The 18,258-nt window shown below is 28.5% G+C and overlaps 1 protein-coding gene across 1 annotated transcript; it reads right to left on the bottom strand.

The window, feature by feature from the left end:
• Window positions 1-13,473: 13,473 nt before the first annotated feature.
• On the bottom strand, window positions 13,474-17,336 carry LOC107642632 (tobamovirus multiplication protein 2A). Its single transcript, XM_016346043.3, has 7 exons — window positions 16,996-17,336; window positions 16,145-16,460; window positions 15,564-15,663; window positions 15,292-15,372; window positions 15,103-15,207; window positions 14,537-14,746; window positions 13,474-13,882 (listed from the first exon to the last, which is right to left on the bottom strand). The coding sequence occupies exons 2-7, from the start codon at window positions 16,375-16,377 to the stop codon at window positions 13,775-13,777; spliced, it is 837 nt and encodes a 278-aa protein (XP_016201529.1). The 5' UTR covers window positions 16,378-16,460; window positions 16,996-17,336; the 3' UTR covers window positions 13,474-13,774.
• Window positions 17,337-18,258: the final 922 nt, after the last annotated feature.

Genomic DNA, 18,258 nt, shown 5'->3' with positions numbered 1-18,258 from the left:
AAAATTTTAAAAAATACAAAAAATGACATTCTAACTAAAATTTATGTCTTTATCATACTAATTTATCTGTACAAGTATTTATTTTTCAAAATTTATGAACGATGTTCTAATTGTTTAGTCTATTACAATAATTTTTAATAGCCAAAATTAATAGTACATCTCCATGGTTTTTTGAAGACAAAAATTTACTTTCTTTAAAATTCATTTTTATATAAATAATATTCATGTATCCAAAGTTTAAAATTAACTAGCTAAGTCTAACTTCAATAAAATACTTTAAAACTTTACTAAAATTATCGTATAATTACCTAAATTTACTATAACAAATAAAAAATAGACTAATTTTAGTATATAAAATAATATTTTTATTTATCATAAGAGCCATTTAATTACAAGATTAATGATCACACGTTAATGTACGCAGACCTTATCTTTAGTTACTACTTTTCATTGAAAGGTATATTAAAATTTAAAACTGAACTTTTAAGCTACAAATTAAAAAACATATCTCATAATTTATAAAGGCTGCTTAAATTGGTATATATGAAGAATAAGACGAAAAATTAACATAGAATATATATAATTGAATCATAAGATGGACGGTGCAATTGAATGGTGTTGTTACATCGTATAGTTTGTCCCTATTTACAATGTCATAATACAAAAATGTATTGAACAACCGCATTCCCCGGGCAATGTCTATTAATAATAGTGTCATATATAGTTACTTACAACTCACAAAACTTGATCATTAAGGTGGCTATATTCATGAATATATGTTTACGTGATGTGATATTAATAATTTAGATATTAATTTATATTATATTTACTAAAAAGTTTCAAACAAATAAACACGGATAATTAATTAAATCAAATAAAATTTTCGTTTATTAACATCTAAAGATTCTAAGAATAAAGGCATTATTATTAGGAAGCAGCACATGTATATGATGCCTTTGCCATACTTCAATAGTAAGTAAGCTGTCAACAGCACAGATATGTATAATCTCTATCATAATTGTTCTTTAATTTTCTGCCAAGATTCTATTTAATTTGAGGAGTGCAGTAGAAAAAAGATTGTAATCTCAGGAAGTTGCTATCAACTGAAAATTAATTAAACAAGGAAAAGGAAACGAAAATTATTATTTGGGAGTGGCTAAGATATGTCTAAATACACATGAAGCTATTTGCGGTCGGAGATGTTGACTTCAACTCATGCAATTATTTTCAACTATGTTACTATGTTAGGTAGATATATATTAAAATTAACTATTAAAATTAATTATTAATTTAAAATAAATATAATTATATTAATAAATTATAATTTAAATAACATAATTTTTTTATATTTATTTAAAAATTACGAGTTTAAATTTTACTTTTAATTTTAAAAAAATATAATTATTTTATTATAAAAAAATTTAGTTAAAATCAGTCAAAATTTACTAAAATATACCAATATTTTGTAATTGATTTTTGTGACTGTTTTAATGTATAAATAATATTTTTAAATAATTTTATTCCAAAATTCCGAATCTAGTTCTAAAACCGTGTTCTGCTACTTATCCACTTTTTCCTTAGACTAAACGTGGTCTTAGCTTATTTTATTTTCTTCATCCAAAAAAAGATTAGTATATATATATATAGACCAATGGAGGAATATATTCAAAATACGTGCTACCACTTTCAACTCTGCTATAGAATATGAAGTTATGAACCCGTCATTATTCAACTATAATTAAGTGTATTTCTTCTATTAGTGAGTAACTAATTGTTAGGTAAACAAGCTAAGCATAATTAATTAGAATAAGTGACTTGTAATGTTTTTCTACAAAACAACTTGCCATTTGTAAATGTGATAATGTCGAGCATTCATGTTAATCATTTATGTATTTTTAGTCTGCTATTTATAATACATAAATTTCTCTATATCTAATACTAATAAAACAAAAAGAATACGCAAAGATAATAGAACTGTGAAAGAAAAAGATGAAGAAATTTTATTGATTGTTGATTGATTGAATTATAAACTATGAAGGTAAAACTAAGTATATATAGAGTATTGGCCTATGAAAGATAAAATTAGATAAAGATAAGATAGAGATAAAGATAAAGATAACTATAAAATAAGATAAAGACTAAAATTATAATTGAATTTGTGTATTCTGTTGGGCTGAATTTGTGGGCCGTGAGACGTCTTTATTGTTGTCATGGGCTAAGGTGGAAGAGTGGTTTAATACGTCTCCGCAAGCTGGAGGATGAAAGATGTCAAGAACACTAAGCTTATTCAGATTAAGATGGAAGGGTTGAGGAGACAAAGGCTTGGTGAAGATGTCAGCTAGTTGCCCAGAAGAGGGAATTGGGAGAAGTTTCATCACTCCAGCTTGAGCTTTTTGTCGAATCAAGTGACAATCAACCTCTAAATGTTTAGTACGTTCATGAAAAACCGGGTTAGCAGCAATATGAAGAGCACTCTGATTATCACAATATAAAACTGGTGAGCGGATAGGAGAGATGCGTAAAAATTGTAACACATTTAGTATCCATTGAAGTTCACAAGTTGTGTTGGCAAGTGCACGATATTCTGCTTCCGTGGATGATCGGGCAACGGTGGTTTGTTTCTTGGTCTTCCAAAAGACTAAAGAGCTGCCTAAGAAGAAACAATAACCTGTTAAAGATCGCCGAGTGTCAGGACATCCGGCCCAATCAGAGTCACTGAAGCCGAGAAGCTGAATTTCTGATTCCCTTGGAAAGAAAAGTCCTTTACTGGGACTAGTTTTCAGATATTGTAACACATGCTTGGCAGCTTGAAGATGAGATTTAGTAGAAGATGCCATGAATTGACTTAATTGTTGAGTGGCATACATGATGTCCGGTCGAGTAGTGGTGAGATAAATAAGACGGCCAACCAAACGACGATATACAAAAGGGTCGGATAGTAGGGGACTTTTGTCTTGATATAGTCTTCTGGTACTATCCATTGGAACAGAGGCAGGTTTAGCACCTAATAAACCAGAATCCTCCAAAAAATCAAGACAATATTTTCTTTGAGATAAGCAAATTCCCTTCTCTAATTGAGCAACCTCAATACCCAAAAAATATTTTAATGGGCCCAAGTCTTTAATTCGGAAGTGTCGGTGCAAAATAGACTTAATGGCAGCAAGTTCAGAAATGGAATTACCAGTGAGAACAATGTCGTCAATATAGACTAAAAGGATAGAAATTTGATCACCAATGAATTTGACAAATAAACTATAATCAGATGAGGTCTGCTGATATCCATGAGATAGCAAAAGATGAGAAAGTTTGTCATACCACATATGACTAAATTGTCGTAAACCATACAGTGACTTTAGCAGCTTACAACATTGATTCGGTTGAGGAGATATAAATTCGGGTGGCTGAGTCATATAAACATCCTTAGAAAGATCCCCATGTAAGAAAGCATTATTGACATCCAACTGATGTATAGGCCAATGCTTCATAGAGGCCAATGCCAAAACTAATCTAATGGTGGCAGGCTTGACAACAGGGGAGAAAGTTTCAAAGAAATCAACACCTTCAGTTTGAGTGAACCCTTTAGCCACAAGGCGTGCTTTATATCGATCAACTGAACCATCAGGCTTGCGTTTGATGCGATAGACCCATTTACAGCCAACCGGCTTAACCCCTGCAGGGCAATCAACAAGACGCCAAGTTTTGTTCAGCTCAAGAGTATCCAACTCATCTTTCATAGCACTACACCAATTAGAGTGTTGATTGGCGTCCTTAAAAGACTTTGGCTCAATGTCAGAATGTAGAAATAAAAGAAACTTTTTATGTGAAGATGAAAGAGAAGAAAAAGACATGACTGAAGATAAATGATACTTGCACTTTGAGGGAGATTGATTTGTAGAGATGAGAGAGGAATTACACAAGTAATCAGAGAGATATGCTGGAGGTCGGTGAGGCCGGTCGGAATGACAAGGATGAGATTGCTCAGGTGGTGAAGAAGATGATGGGAGATGAGAAGGTGATGGTGGACTGGTGTCTAGTGTTGAAAGTGATTTGGTGGTCATGGGTTCAACTTGGTTAGGAAACGATAGTGAGGAAGAAGGAGAGGTTGTTGGAGAAAATAAAGAACTAGGTGGAGTTGGGTCAATAGGTATAGGTGAGGGTTCAACTGGAAGACTAACTGAATCTTGTTTTTGAGAAGGTGTGTTTGGCAATGTTGGGTTGAGTGTATGGAATTGGACATTTTTTGTGACTAAGGGCAAAATCATTTCATAAAAAATCACGTTTCTAGAAATCTCAATTCTTTCATCTTCTAAAACATAAACAATATACCCTTTAAAACCAGGTTAAAAGCCAATAAATACAGCCTTTTTGGCTCTTGGATCAAATTTTGATCTGTTTGCCATTTGGGTAGAAACAAAACATAAGCATCCAAAAACTTTAAGATCATGATAATTTGGTGGATGATTGAATAAAATCTCAAATGGTGTTTTAAAATTAATTGCGGATGATGGAACTCTATTAAGTAAATAAACAGCATGTCTAACAGTATAAGACCAAAAAGATGATGGTAAATTAGATTGAAACATAAGAGCACGAGCTATATTTAAAATATGTTGATGCTTGCGTTCTACCCTTCCATTTTGTTGAGGAGTTTCAACACAACTACGTTGATGAATAATGCCCTTTGAAGCATAAAAATCAGGTAAAATAAATTCTGGTCCATTATCGGAACGAATAGTTTTGACTTTGGAGTTGAATTGTGTTTCAATTAAAGTAATAAATTTTTTATTTGATTTTGCACTTCTCCTTTTGAGTTTAATAAAGTAACCCATGTAAAACGGCTAAAATCATCAACAATAGTAAAAAAATATTTATGATTATGAATAGAATTGTGTCGAAATGGACCCCAAATATCAAAGTGTAATAAATCAAAACTTGCATTGGCTTTGTTAAAACTTTGAGAAAATGAAAGTTTCTTTTGTTTAGAAAGATGACAAATGTCACAAGCCTCGTCATGATGCATAGAGATAAAAAGAAATTGTTTATGTAAATAATTAAGTTTTTGTCCAAAAAGGTGTGCTAAACGAAAATGCCATATATTGGATTGTGTAATGGGTGGAGATTGGATGGAATTTATGGAGTGTGTAGTGGATGAATTTTTACCGAAATTGGGTTCAAAGACATATAATCCCTCTCTCATTCTGACCAAATCAATCGTCCCCAAATTGTTGCTCTGTAGAGTGCAAGAAGAAGATAAAAAAGTGAGTTCACATATGAGTGCTGAAGTAATTTTTGAAACAGAGATAATATTAAAGTTGAAATGAGGTAAATAAAGAACATCATGAATAACCAATGATGGTGAAAATTGAACGATGTCTTTATAAGAAACAGTAGTTCGAGAACCATTTGGTAAATGAACAATAATAGGAGAAATTTGTGCGTAAGAAATAAACCAAGACAAATTTGATGCAATGTGATCTGTGGCACTAGAATCAATGATCCAAGTATTTAAGAATGAATCTCGATTTGAAGAATTGTTAACAGTAGAAAAGATATTGAAAGAACAAAGATAATGAGTAGTTGGACTTGACAAAAGCTCAAGTTGGTTTGAAGGACGAGCTTCTTCATTGAAAGGAAGTGCCATGAAAGAAAAGTGTTGGGCTGACGAAAGGTACAAAAGAGGCTCCGGATGAAGTTGCTGGTGTGCCCTTTCTTCTTGATGCATGGATGTCAGCAGAGCTCAAGAGGAACTCTGATACCATAATAAAACAGAAAGAGTACGCAAAGATAATAGAACTGTGAAAGAAAAAGATGAAGAAATTTTATTGATTGTTGATTGATTGAATTGTAAACTATGAAGATAAAACTAAGTATATATAGAGTATTGACCTATGAAAGATAAAAGTAGATAAAGATAAGATAGAGATAAAGATAAAGATAACTATAAGATAAGATAAAGACTAAAATTATAATTGAATTTGTGTATTCTGTTGGTCTGAATTTGTGGACCGTGAGACGTCTTTATTATTGTCATGGGATAAAGTGGAAGAGTGGTTTAATAAATACCAAAATATAGTAACTAATTTATTTCGTTATAAAATCATCTGATTAAAAACAAATAATTAATTATAGAGTATTTTTTCAGTAATATTAAAAAATAAAAAAATAAATTTATTTTATTTAATATTAAATAAAATAATTTTTAATTTTTAATTTTTTTTTATTATCAAACATTTTCGATGATATATGTGATGCTATGCGTTGACATTTTGGTGAATCCCCTTTATCATGTAATAATTTGACAAAACTGTTCAGACTTAATACTGCTGCTGGGTTCCATATGCTGTTTAATTAAACCCGCAGCCAAAATGGAACGAAATTAAAATTCAAAGAAACGTACAAATTAAACTATATCTGCTACGAATATGACACAATATTACATTGAAAATCCCCATCAAAGCCGAAAAAAAAAGTCCATCAAACTAGTGTCCCCTATTGAAAAATGGATGTTGACACAATGGTTACAATTAAAAGTATAAATTTTCTTAGAATTTCAAATTATTATTTATCATATTTTGTTATATATTTACCATTAATACAGTTACTAAATTAGTTATTTATATAAAATATATCTTAAATTAAAACATGTGAAACATCATAAATAAATAATATATTTTTATATTGACTAATTTTTATACATCTTTAAAAAGTAATAATAATGTATATTCGAATTATTATATAAAAATTTAATTATATTATGTCCTAAAAATATATATTAACATTAATAATATAAATTTTTTATTAAAAATATAAAATAGTTAAATTTTTAATGTATTTATTTTATATTTATTAAAAAAAATAAAATCTTTCATTGCGCATATATTGATATGTGTGAGAGAGAAGACAAGTGTAATTGGAATTTGTAGAAAAAGTCAACTGTCTTAAAATGCATGCTTTAATGAAATTAAAACAGTGTGGACTCCTCCGACTTAAGCCAGTTCTGAACATCGTACTTATCAACTCAATAATCACTATCAATCAACTAAACCTTCCACTATTGCAAAGAAAAAAGCTAAATTGCTTTTTATATATCAATTAAACACATGTGATTATCATCAATAATCTATTAAAATTTGTGCCTACGTGGTTGTTGCATAGTTCTTGCAAATTGAGGTCTTATCTACATTTATATTATTAAAACCTAACCGACATATATATAGCTCCTTTAATTTCCTAGCTTTTATTATATGCAAATTATTATCAGACATACAATTATTTATATATCTTTTCAGTTTTTTTTTAAATAATATTATAATATGATATCAAAATTTTGATGGTTAAAAATTTTAAAGTTTGATTTTTGTTAGATTTTAAAAAAAAAATTAGCATAAAGCAATTAAAAATTTATGTAAAAATGTAATTAAATCCAAAAAAATACTCACTTAAAAAAACGTATTAAAAAATATAAATATATAACCATCTATATATCTCACAATTTTTTAAACTCTTGAAAAAAAAAGTCCAATTATCATACAATCACTTAAAAAAATACATAAATAATTTTATTTTTAACTCACTTTCACATACGAGTTTTTTTTTTAATTTACAAAATCAAATTTTAAATATTTGTCATAAAAATTTACATACCATGTCACAAAAATATCATCACATAATTATTTATCTAGAATTTAAATTAATAAAAAATACATAAATAATTATATCTTTTGATATTATTAAATAGTCATTATTAAAATTATTATTTTTGAATAATTAATTAGTAGTACTAGTGTATAACCAACACGTGATTACTTAGAGTGACATATACTTCTCTTTAACGTTTTAAATTCTAATTCTAGATATAAAAAAAAAGAAAAATCAACGTTTGGAAGAGTTTTGTACAACTTAAGTATACAGAATACTAAAGTTATCATCATTAATAAAAATTTAATTTTGATATATTAAAAATATAAAAAATACTCAATCAAATTTACAAATATAAATAATTTTTTAAATAATAAATTTAAAATTAAATAATTTTATTACTAATATGGTAATATAGAATTAATTATATGCCTAAAACTCTTATAATAAATATTACATTGACTAGTAATATACAATAATAAAAAAATACATATATATATATTGTTATTCACGATATTTTTCATTTAAGAACAATTTGTTACTAATTAATAAATTGTTACATGAACAAGATGAAATTTAAATTCCTGACACTTATTTAAATAAGACAACACGCATTCATCCAAATAAAGAAGAAATAGTTGATGGAAGCAATGAATGAATGAAATGATATTCATAAGCATCGGCATGGAAAAGGAAAAGGACATGCACTTAGTTCAACCCAACAATTATGAAAATGAGTACACATTCATCAACTTTTTTGACAAAAAATTTAGAGATTCAAACACTTGTGTGGAGGAGATATAACCATTCAACTATTACTTCTTTCAGTTCAACACAAAATTAATTAATAACAAGTGTTATGTTATTTTATACAATAATCAAGATTAGTGCACCAAAAATGCTTAATAAAAAAACTCATCAAGATATTTGCATGCATAAGCCCAACTCAGTCTTCACAATCAAATCAACTATGCAGTAATAAACTACTGAATTAGTTGTCTCAGCTACTATATTTTTATTTTGCTAACTTTCATTTTTATTTTATTATTATCTTTTGTCTTGAAAATAAAATAGAAGAAATTGCGTTCCACTTGTTCGTGTATTTGGTGCTAGCTGGCAATGGCAAGCCACAAACGTACAGAATAATGATCCAGTTGACATGTTTCATATAGTAGTGACAAAAATTAAGAAACAAAATTGTTATGAAGTGGAGATTTTTTTGATTTATTGTGTTTGTGTGTCAGGTATATTTTAGACATATTATTTATTGATATTTGTCTGATATATGTGTCTTTTATGTTTAATTGTATTTTGATAAAAAAAATTAAGACACGATCGGATACGTCTAAATATCATCACGTATTAGTGTGATCAGTCTTATTATTAATATATATTTTTTAAATGAATTTAAAAATAGTATATATTATTACTATTAAAATAAAAAATCTTTTAAATACTTTATATAATTAAAAAAATACATTAAAAATAATTTAAAAATTAATTTATATTTTAATATAAAAAAAAACCAAAATATCATTATAAGAACATAAAATGAAAAAATATCACATCCAATTCAAAATCTTAAAATGTTAAATTAATAGGTTTCTCGTCTTATAAACTCTCTCACACTTGCAATATTAACACGTGTCTTATAAAAATTTTAAATTCATGTATCCACGTATTTTGTATTATTTTATATCCTGTATTTGTGTCCGTGCCTGTATATCATAAAAAAAATAAAGCTACAAAATAAAATATATATTATAAATATTTGAAAAAGAAATTATGAAAATTAAAGCCAAGATCGCCATTACTTCGAAAAATTAATCCACACACTAAAAGTAAAGCTAAGGAAAAAGTTGTTATGTCTTCATCATCACACGCTTAACCAAAAAATGTTGAGGATATCTATCCCTAAGGGAAAAAAAATCTAATAACATACATGTCAAATAATAATAATAATAATAATAATAATAATAATAATAATAATAATAATAATAATAATAATAATATTGCTGTCATATGATTCAAAAGCTTGGGTTGCGTATGATTATTTATAACTTAAGCAACAAATAATCTATATTACAATAATACATTATGCATGTCATTGACATAATATTAATGTTCATGCAAAAGTTTAATTGGGGTTTGACAACGAAACGTTCCACTAAGTAGATAATAATCTGATCCATTATTATCTAACATTAATGATGTGCATATAATAAGCTTTCTTCTAGAAGACGTACACGGAAACTGAGGAGGTGTGAAGCCTAGACTATGTAAAATAATAATAATAATAATTATCATCTTATATGGTATTATATTAATGCACAAAAACGATACTTATATGACGGCAGGACGTCTCAAACGTTCTTTTTTCTTCTTTTAGAACTAACATTTTTCTTCTTAATTGATTATGTTAATGATTCTCTTCATTACTAACTAATTAATTAAGAAGCTAATTAGATATCGAGAACATCTACACTTCACTTCATTTATATTTAGACATATCAGAACAAGTACGCTTTGCTTCATTTATATGTATATGAAATTTTGTTAGATATATTATAATAATATTTTTTATTTTTATTGTTATTAATGTGTAAACTAATTATTTTTAATTATATAAAATAGTTAGATAATTTATTATTAATAATTAATACGTATATCATTGTTAAACTTATTTTGAGAATATATATATATATATTCTCAAAATAAGTTTAACAATTAGATATACTAAGTTACTAACACATAATTTTATTTACATAAGTTTAAATATGCCTAAATAAATATTTTTATTTTTTTATTAAAATAAAATTAAATATAAAAAATGTGTATATCAAAAGAATATAAATTGAATATCCTATTTAAAATGTATCTATTACTCAACAAAAATGTGTGTTATGTATATAAAGGATTTAAAAAAAGGAAACATGGAAGTTGGTGAGAGAATGAGGTCTAAACACAGACCAATTACAAAGCTTGATGGATGTCAACCTAATTGGCATGATGTATGTACAACTCTTGTTCCTCGTACGAATGTGTACAATGATTGGAGCCAGTTCATAGTTAACCAAATCCAGCTAGGCCCCTAGGCGTGTGTGCAAAACAAGTGACTCTACATTGATTTAACCAAACACATCACAAATGAGTCAATGCAATTTCCCACCATTTTGCTTTTTAGTTCAAGTTAGACTAAATTAATTTGATATGTAGATCATACATTATATACTATAAGAAACATTTCAGGTGCACTGGGAGTACTGGTGCTCCAATTGTTTTAACCGTTGATCTGAATTATAAAAAATATATATAATATATATTAATTAAAATCAACGGTTAAAACAACTGGTGCACCGGTACTCCCGGTGCACTTGAAATGTTTCCTATACTATATAATAGCACCAAAAAATGTAAAGCAACTCGTATTTCTATGGATGATTTTTTTTTATGTTCATATAACATCATTGTACTTTTAACTCATGAGTTATTATTCAAATGACATAATTTTTTCATTTTATCTAAAAATTTTATTATATTATGCAAAAATTTATTATTTTATTACAAAAAAATTAATTATTCTAATTAGTTTGATAATTATTATTCTACTATAAAATTTGTGTAATATATATATAATTTGTTACTTAGATAGATATTATTTTATTATTATAAAATAATAATGTTTTCACAAGGAAGTACAAAAAGAAGTTGGGTATTTCCAATTATTACCAAATGTGATTGAAAGACAAATAGCTTAAGAAAGAGTAAAGTAGGAATAAAGAGAAATTATTAGCATTCATCAGGTATGGCTATTGAGTTCACGGCTTCTTGTACTATCCACCGAACTGCTTGGGAGTGAAAATATTTTCAAAATGCTTCTGCTCTCAAGGAAACAAAAACACTCACCATGCCACTATGTTTCTTGTTAAAATTTATGCAAATTAAAATACATATAGATATCTTTCATTAAATAGTTTATTTTTATTTAATTTATTTTAATTTTAATTATAAACTCACTCATTCTTAAATTAATTATATTTTATTTAACAATAATTATAAACTCACTTATTTTTATAATTATATAATATCTATTAATATTATTTTTTAATAAATACTTATAGTATATAATAGTATAAAAGATATAAACTAATTAATAAATTATTAAAATTTAAAAATAATAGTTATTTTAATATAAAAATAAAATAAAAATATTTATGATAGAGTAAAAATATTAAAATATTTATTGTTCATGTTTCATATTGTTTTAAAATAACTTGATATTTTTAAAATGTTAGTAAAAATATGTATTTTAAATTTTAATTTTAAACTTTTGACTATTTTTTATTTTTTATTTACATAGAACCAGGTCAACCGGTTCAACCAGTAACTCAGCGATTAAACCAGTGACCTAATGACCTTATCGGTTTGATTATCGATTCGGTTATAACAACTATGATAGATACAAATAAAATTGATATAATTTCCAAAAAATAATGTAATCTTAGACCACGATAGTTTTTTTCATTTGTTTACATATGGAAAGGGGCAATGGCCCCCAAATTTTTAATTTTTGTTAAAAAAATAATAATAAACATAGCCCCTTTTTTTCTATTTTCCAGTCTCCTTCTTTTTTTTTTTTGGATACACTTTTTCAATCCTCCTTTCATTCATAAAAATAAAAAAAATAGTCCATTTTTATATAACATTAACAAAGTATAATAATTTTAGGTTTAGTCTAATAGTTTACTTTATTTAAAAAATAAAATATAAATTTTTCTTTTCTTTCAATATCTTCATTCACTTAAATTTCCCACTTTTACTTTGCAGTAGGTAATAATTTTAGTAAATTATTAAACACCGCCCCCCTAAATAATTAGTCTAGCTCCGCCTCTGCATCTATTCAACTTTAAAGGTTACGGATAGTTAGTAGATATAATTAAATTCTAAAGTTGGCACGTACATAAAATATCATACTTAAATAAATTACTATGTATTTATATATATTTACATGTAATATTTTAAAACTTTAAATGTATATTCCGTGTTTTAACATGTACTTTATATAAATAATTAATTGTTAGTTAAATTTGGTGTACATGATTCATATAATTTTCAAAGAATAATATAACCTTAGGCTAAATCGAGAAAAATTCTTACATGTTTTAAGAGCAAATCAAGTAATTTATTGTTTGACTTGTCAATAATGAGAAGTTATTTTTTATTTTAAATTTAATTTAAAAAATGTCTATTAAGAAAACTCATAAATTTAAAAATTTAATTAATAAATATAACAATTTATATTATTTCCATGTAAAACAATTAATAATACAGTAATTAATTCACTAGTCTGATTAAACAAGTATCGAAAGTTCGAATTCCACCCTGTTTATATAACAACCCATTGGCCAACAAATTCTTAAATAGAGTTCTAATTGGTAACGGATTAGTTGTTGACGAGTCGCATTGAGAGATATCGTAGGCAATTAAAAAAAATAATTTAAATTGCTTCCATAGTACATATCATATTAATAATCCTTGCTCCCCGGACGAAAAAAAAAACAGTATTGAGTCAAATCCAGACGAAATTGTATACGAAAAACCTGCTAAAGCCCACATTGCCTAAAGTAAAAAAAGAAGAGGAAGTTAATAGTACTAATTAATAATTAACAATTAATAAAATAGATCAACCGGTCAGGTAGGATGAAATGTGAACTTGAGAGATAACAATAAGCTTGGTGCGTTTATCAGAAAACCTACCCAATCAAAACAATTTAGTTTAAATTTGATCAAAAAATCATATTTCAAAATAATTAAAGCATTTTTCTACCTCATAAATAACCAAGAAAGATCTTACTCACAATATAAATAAATACTTGGGCCATAAAATTCAACAAAAATAGAAACAAGTAATCTGTGGGATTGAAATCAGTGATGGGCACCTCATGAGCAAAGTGAACCCCACAAGTTATGATGTCATCACAACAATACACACAAGAAGAAAAAGATAATGTTGCAAGGTCCTAGAGTGATTTTGTAACCTGTAATTGTACACAGAACTCTGCAAACGAAAGATATTTCTCTTAGAACCTTCTACACCAACCTGCCATAGCTTTAGTACAGCATCCACAAAGTGAGATCACATGATGGTGCAGCGGCTCCTTTCTTCCGTTGGCTGTGAGTTTGGTTGCTGGAATCGGTTTGACTCCGATGGATTGTATGTAAATTCCGATGTATCAAGCCCATACTGAACAAGGAGCACTTGGTGTCAAACACTACAAACCACATACAATTCCCTCCAAAACACAAGTACAAGCAATTTTATTTTATTTTATTCTTCAAAATTCCATCCAATAGTATTATATTCAGGAAACTCGTTGAAATGCTGAAAGAAATTACCACTAAAATAATATATACTTGGTTAGAACAGCAGTAGTAATAAGAATATGTAATTAACAGTTTAGCCATTAATGATGACATGATTTCAACAGAATGATCATGGTTACAATACTTTAAAGTCTCGTACAAGGTTCTATCAACAATGCACTACACATGCTCTATTGTTTCGAAAATACAATATAATCAGGATAATCATTAGAATGCTCAAAAAATTCAGACTGAAAGAAACTACAATGAAAATAATATAATTGGTTGTCAGTTGGAACAGTAGTAAAATTCTAGTTTAAAGATCCAATATTGGCTTTCAACAATGTTACTAGCAGCACAAACCATTATCCAAGTCAGGGAAGCTACAATATAAGTGTGCACAAGTGTGTATCTATGTGTAGGAAGAAGTTTGGTAACCAATTGCACCGGATAATCACAAAAGTTAGCATCAAGGAGCCCTAGTCGCATAGCAAGAATATTAGATAAGGCGAACTTTCAGAGATAATTATTGTACCTTCTCCCTCATGCGTGTACTCCATGCATCGTTTCTGCTTGGACGATGGTCAAGGGTCCCAGCAACTGGTACCCCTGTTGCTGGGCCTGCTGTTCTGTTGAGCAATGGTTGTCGAGCTTGGTGCCTTGGGTTAATGAACTCCTCGTCACTATCATAATCTGCTGGTCTATTTGCAGCCTTAACAACAAGTACTAACAAGAAAAGAAGGGCCTGCAATTCCATACACAATTGTTATTCACCAAACAGACAGACAGACACATTACATTGAATGCACGCATAAATCTTCTTTTTTTTTTTAGATCCCTACCCTCTCCCTTTGTTGGCAGGTAAGTGGGGTAGGAGAGGACATTTAAAAGCATGCTTGAGAATTGGAAGTACCATATCAGAAATGAGATATTACTTCTTACCATCCTTACTAAATAGACGTTTAATAGTTTAATCATAGTCTCAGCTACTATTTTTCTGTGGATATAATGTATATGTAGCATACACAAGGAGATATGCATGTCTGGCTGCAAAATCATATTGCTTTCATATCAATATCAATCATATGACTTATTGCTTACCTCAAAGATAACAATTCCAAGTGCAACCCATTTCACAATGCTCCAATTCTCTCTCAAAAATTCATATATCATATCAAAATCTCCAGTTTTATCAGTTGGAATTTCCTGAGCAAAATATAGTTGTAAGATGACAAATATATTTTCTATAATTTCAGATTCATAAGTTAACCACAGACAATTTTTACTTACTTCTTTCCAGCTTTTGTCAAAGAAAATAAAGGCTGCACATCCCAGCTCTATCAAGATCAGTAGTACCAACAAAACTGAGTACTTTGTTGAGTTAAGGAAACTAATAATAATTCCTTTCTTTATTATTTCATGCATGCACGCACAAGCAGCTGGACATACATATAGAAAAGAGTAGAAGAAAGATTTCAACTCAAGCTATTTGTATGTTAGTGCAATTTTTTGAGTCCGTGAAATACTTTTGGATGTATCATAAAGATGTTCTATAAGGATACACAGCTAAGGCAGCATCCATTTCGCATTGACGTTGCAATACAACCAAAACAAGAAATAACAAAGAGAACTACTCCAATGCCAATGAATATATAAATGAACCTGCCAAACATGAAATACACAATTAGATTCAGACAGTACCAAGACAGAAATGGTTTCGGAAACTTCATCAAGAAGTAACAAAATCTGCCTATAAAAAGATATTGCCATCACCTATTTCACAGCATTTCAGAAATTCAAACATGCATCTTCCATGGGATGTGAACAACACCAAACCGATTAACAGATTGATTACTAGACCTAAGTGTAACTAACTAGCAGACGATCACCGTAGTACTTCACTCATAACTTTCCAGAATTACTCTTTTATAAACTCAACTGTGAGATGTTTCTTATACAGTACTTGGAAATTTTTATTAAACAAAAGTGTTCACACAATTATAACTTAGGGATAAACCAAATAAATCATACCAAAACACGAAATTGATCCAGCAAAATATAGCCAAAAGCAAAGTCTTTTGCAAGTCAACACTACACATCACTCAATCAATATAACTCAAAGTTGGTCAGGAAAGAAACATACCAAGCCTTGGGCAAATCATCAAAGAAGCTGTTCGATAGAGACACAGCCGTAAGCATGGGTCGACCAAGTTGAATCAGAGAACTATCATCACTGACAGGGGAAACTGCATCATCCGGAGCTTGAAGGAATTCAACCAACAGATAGATCCCATAGCCAACCATGGCCAGACCGGTGAGGGTCAGGAAGAAGTTCAAAAGCTTCAAAAGGCACTCCCAGAATCCCCTACACGCCATCCTCTACCGGCTACACCTACAAATTGTAGTTCAACCCCTAAACCAGAATTCCAAGAGGGAGGTCAATGCCCCCAATATATTCTCTGCAGAGAAAAAACAAAAAAAAAAAAAACAAAAGCATTTTTCAACAAAGTGTTAGATTAGTAGTACACAGAAAACACTATCACAGCAACAATAAAACCTGCACTTCAAGTTTAATTATAAAGGATTGTGCTAACTTATACTCCTTAAAGTTTACTCTATCTAAAAAGACAAAAACTAACAATATTGATGATAAATTCATCCTTTAATTTACACTAAAATTTAACCCTGTGATCATCATATGAAACATTTTGAAAATAAAGAAAAGAAAACTATTTCCGTCTGGCGAGGTCAATTTTGCTGCAAATGTTGAAGTTCCTAATTTCATCGTGTCAATCTTATTTTCAACGGGAAAAAACTGAAAAAGGTTCCTAACTTGGAGACAACAACTAAGAATATTCAATGCAACCGACCCCAATTCCCAACCACAAGGAAAAAAAATCTCAGCTTTAACAATTCATTGGAAGGAACAAGAAATAAGGAATCAAGAAAGGGTTTTGAGGAGAGATTGAAGGAAGTTGGGAGCAGTAAACTTACAGAAGGAAATTAACGATCTTGTACAGCTAGCAATTTCCGACCTGCAAAGCTTTCAAGTCTTTGAAAAATGAATTGAAGTTGGGATCAACCCACAGCCCACAGGAATAGACATAGAGACACAGTACAATCATAATTAACCCCTTAATAATTAATTAATTTATCATTCAAAGTGAAAAAAAAATGAAAAAGCGAAGAAAGAAGAACAGAAAATGGATGAAAACTGTTTTTAAATAAAATTGATAGCAATACTAATAACCATTACATAATAATTTAATCAAATTTATTAAATTATTTAATAATTTTTTACTACTAATTTTACATAAACAAGTCTTTACCCTATTAATATTCAGTAAACCTGCCACCCTGGCATTTTCACTTTTGCAAGGCCCACACACCACAGAGGCCCAGACATAAAGAAAGGGCATCCAGGTCATTTTGACTTTTGGTCAACGGTAATTTTAACTATTTTCTTTCAGATATAGCAACCGGTCAACAACATTAGACTTCCGGTTCCGGAAATCTCTATTGTCAACAACATATTTTGTTTCTAGTTTCTCTTTTTTACAACGTCAAGCTTCTAGTTGGGCTTCAAACTTTAAATATGGGCTAATTATTACCATAGTGTTCTTCTTTGGGCCTGTACTTGGTAATTCTTATTTTTCTCTCCAGATTCAGCCCACAGATTCAGCCCACACTTTAAAGATGTACATGTTTTAGGGTTGGCCCAAGTATTTTATAAAAAAAAAAGACTAAAATAACTCAGAACTTATATGACCAAAAAAAAAAAATCACAACATGTTTGCTAAATAAATTATTAAAACAGAATTATTTAGCCATTTTAAATATATTTTGCATAATGATAAGATATAATACAAATTACTTGTAATTAGAAATAATTAAATTATTTTACAAAGGTTATATTTTTATCAACTTCATATAATTTTTTATACTATAGAATAGCCATTATAACAGTTAAATAAAGGTTTTCATATAAAATAAGAATAATTATAATATAAAAACATATATGAAAGTTAAAAGAGTAATCAAGATAAATTTGATATGCTATCAATTTAATTTTATCAAATTCAATATCAAGACACAAACTAAATATACTAAATCAACGTTGTGTAAGTGGCTTTCATTGGGTTTAAACAAATTTGGTTGAAAAAAATATTTGGATGTATAATGGAACCGAATTAAATATTATATGTTCCCCGGGTTAAGCATAAATAGTTATATAGGAAGTATAAGGATATTAAAATA

This window comes from Arachis ipaensis, chromosome B5 (assembly GCF_059453495.1).
Source record: "Arachis ipaensis isolate K30076 ecotype BB chromosome B5, ASM5945349v1, whole genome shotgun sequence".
Taxonomy (NCBI): Eukaryota; Viridiplantae; Streptophyta; class Magnoliopsida; order Fabales; family Fabaceae; genus Arachis; species Arachis ipaensis.
The sequence above is the reverse complement of the archived record's forward strand: the minus strand, read 5'-3'. Positions and strand labels throughout refer to the sequence as shown.

What these genes read in the sequence shown, in the direction of transcription:
- LOC107642632 (XM_016346043.3), bottom strand. Translation starts at nt 16,377, where the DNA reads ATGGCGTGTAGGGGATTCTGGGAGTGCCTTTTGAAGCTTTTGAACTTC. An exon ending in TTGACAAAAGCTGGAAAGAA is followed by an intron (nt 15,208 to 15,291) that starts GTAAGTAAAAAT and finishes TATTTTGCTCAG; the next exon opens with GAAATTCCAACTGATAAAAC. An exon ending in GTACACGCATGAGGGAGAAG is followed by an intron (nt 13,883 to 14,536) that starts GTACAATAATTA and finishes CTCCTTGTTCAG; the next exon opens with TATGGGCTTGATACATCGGA.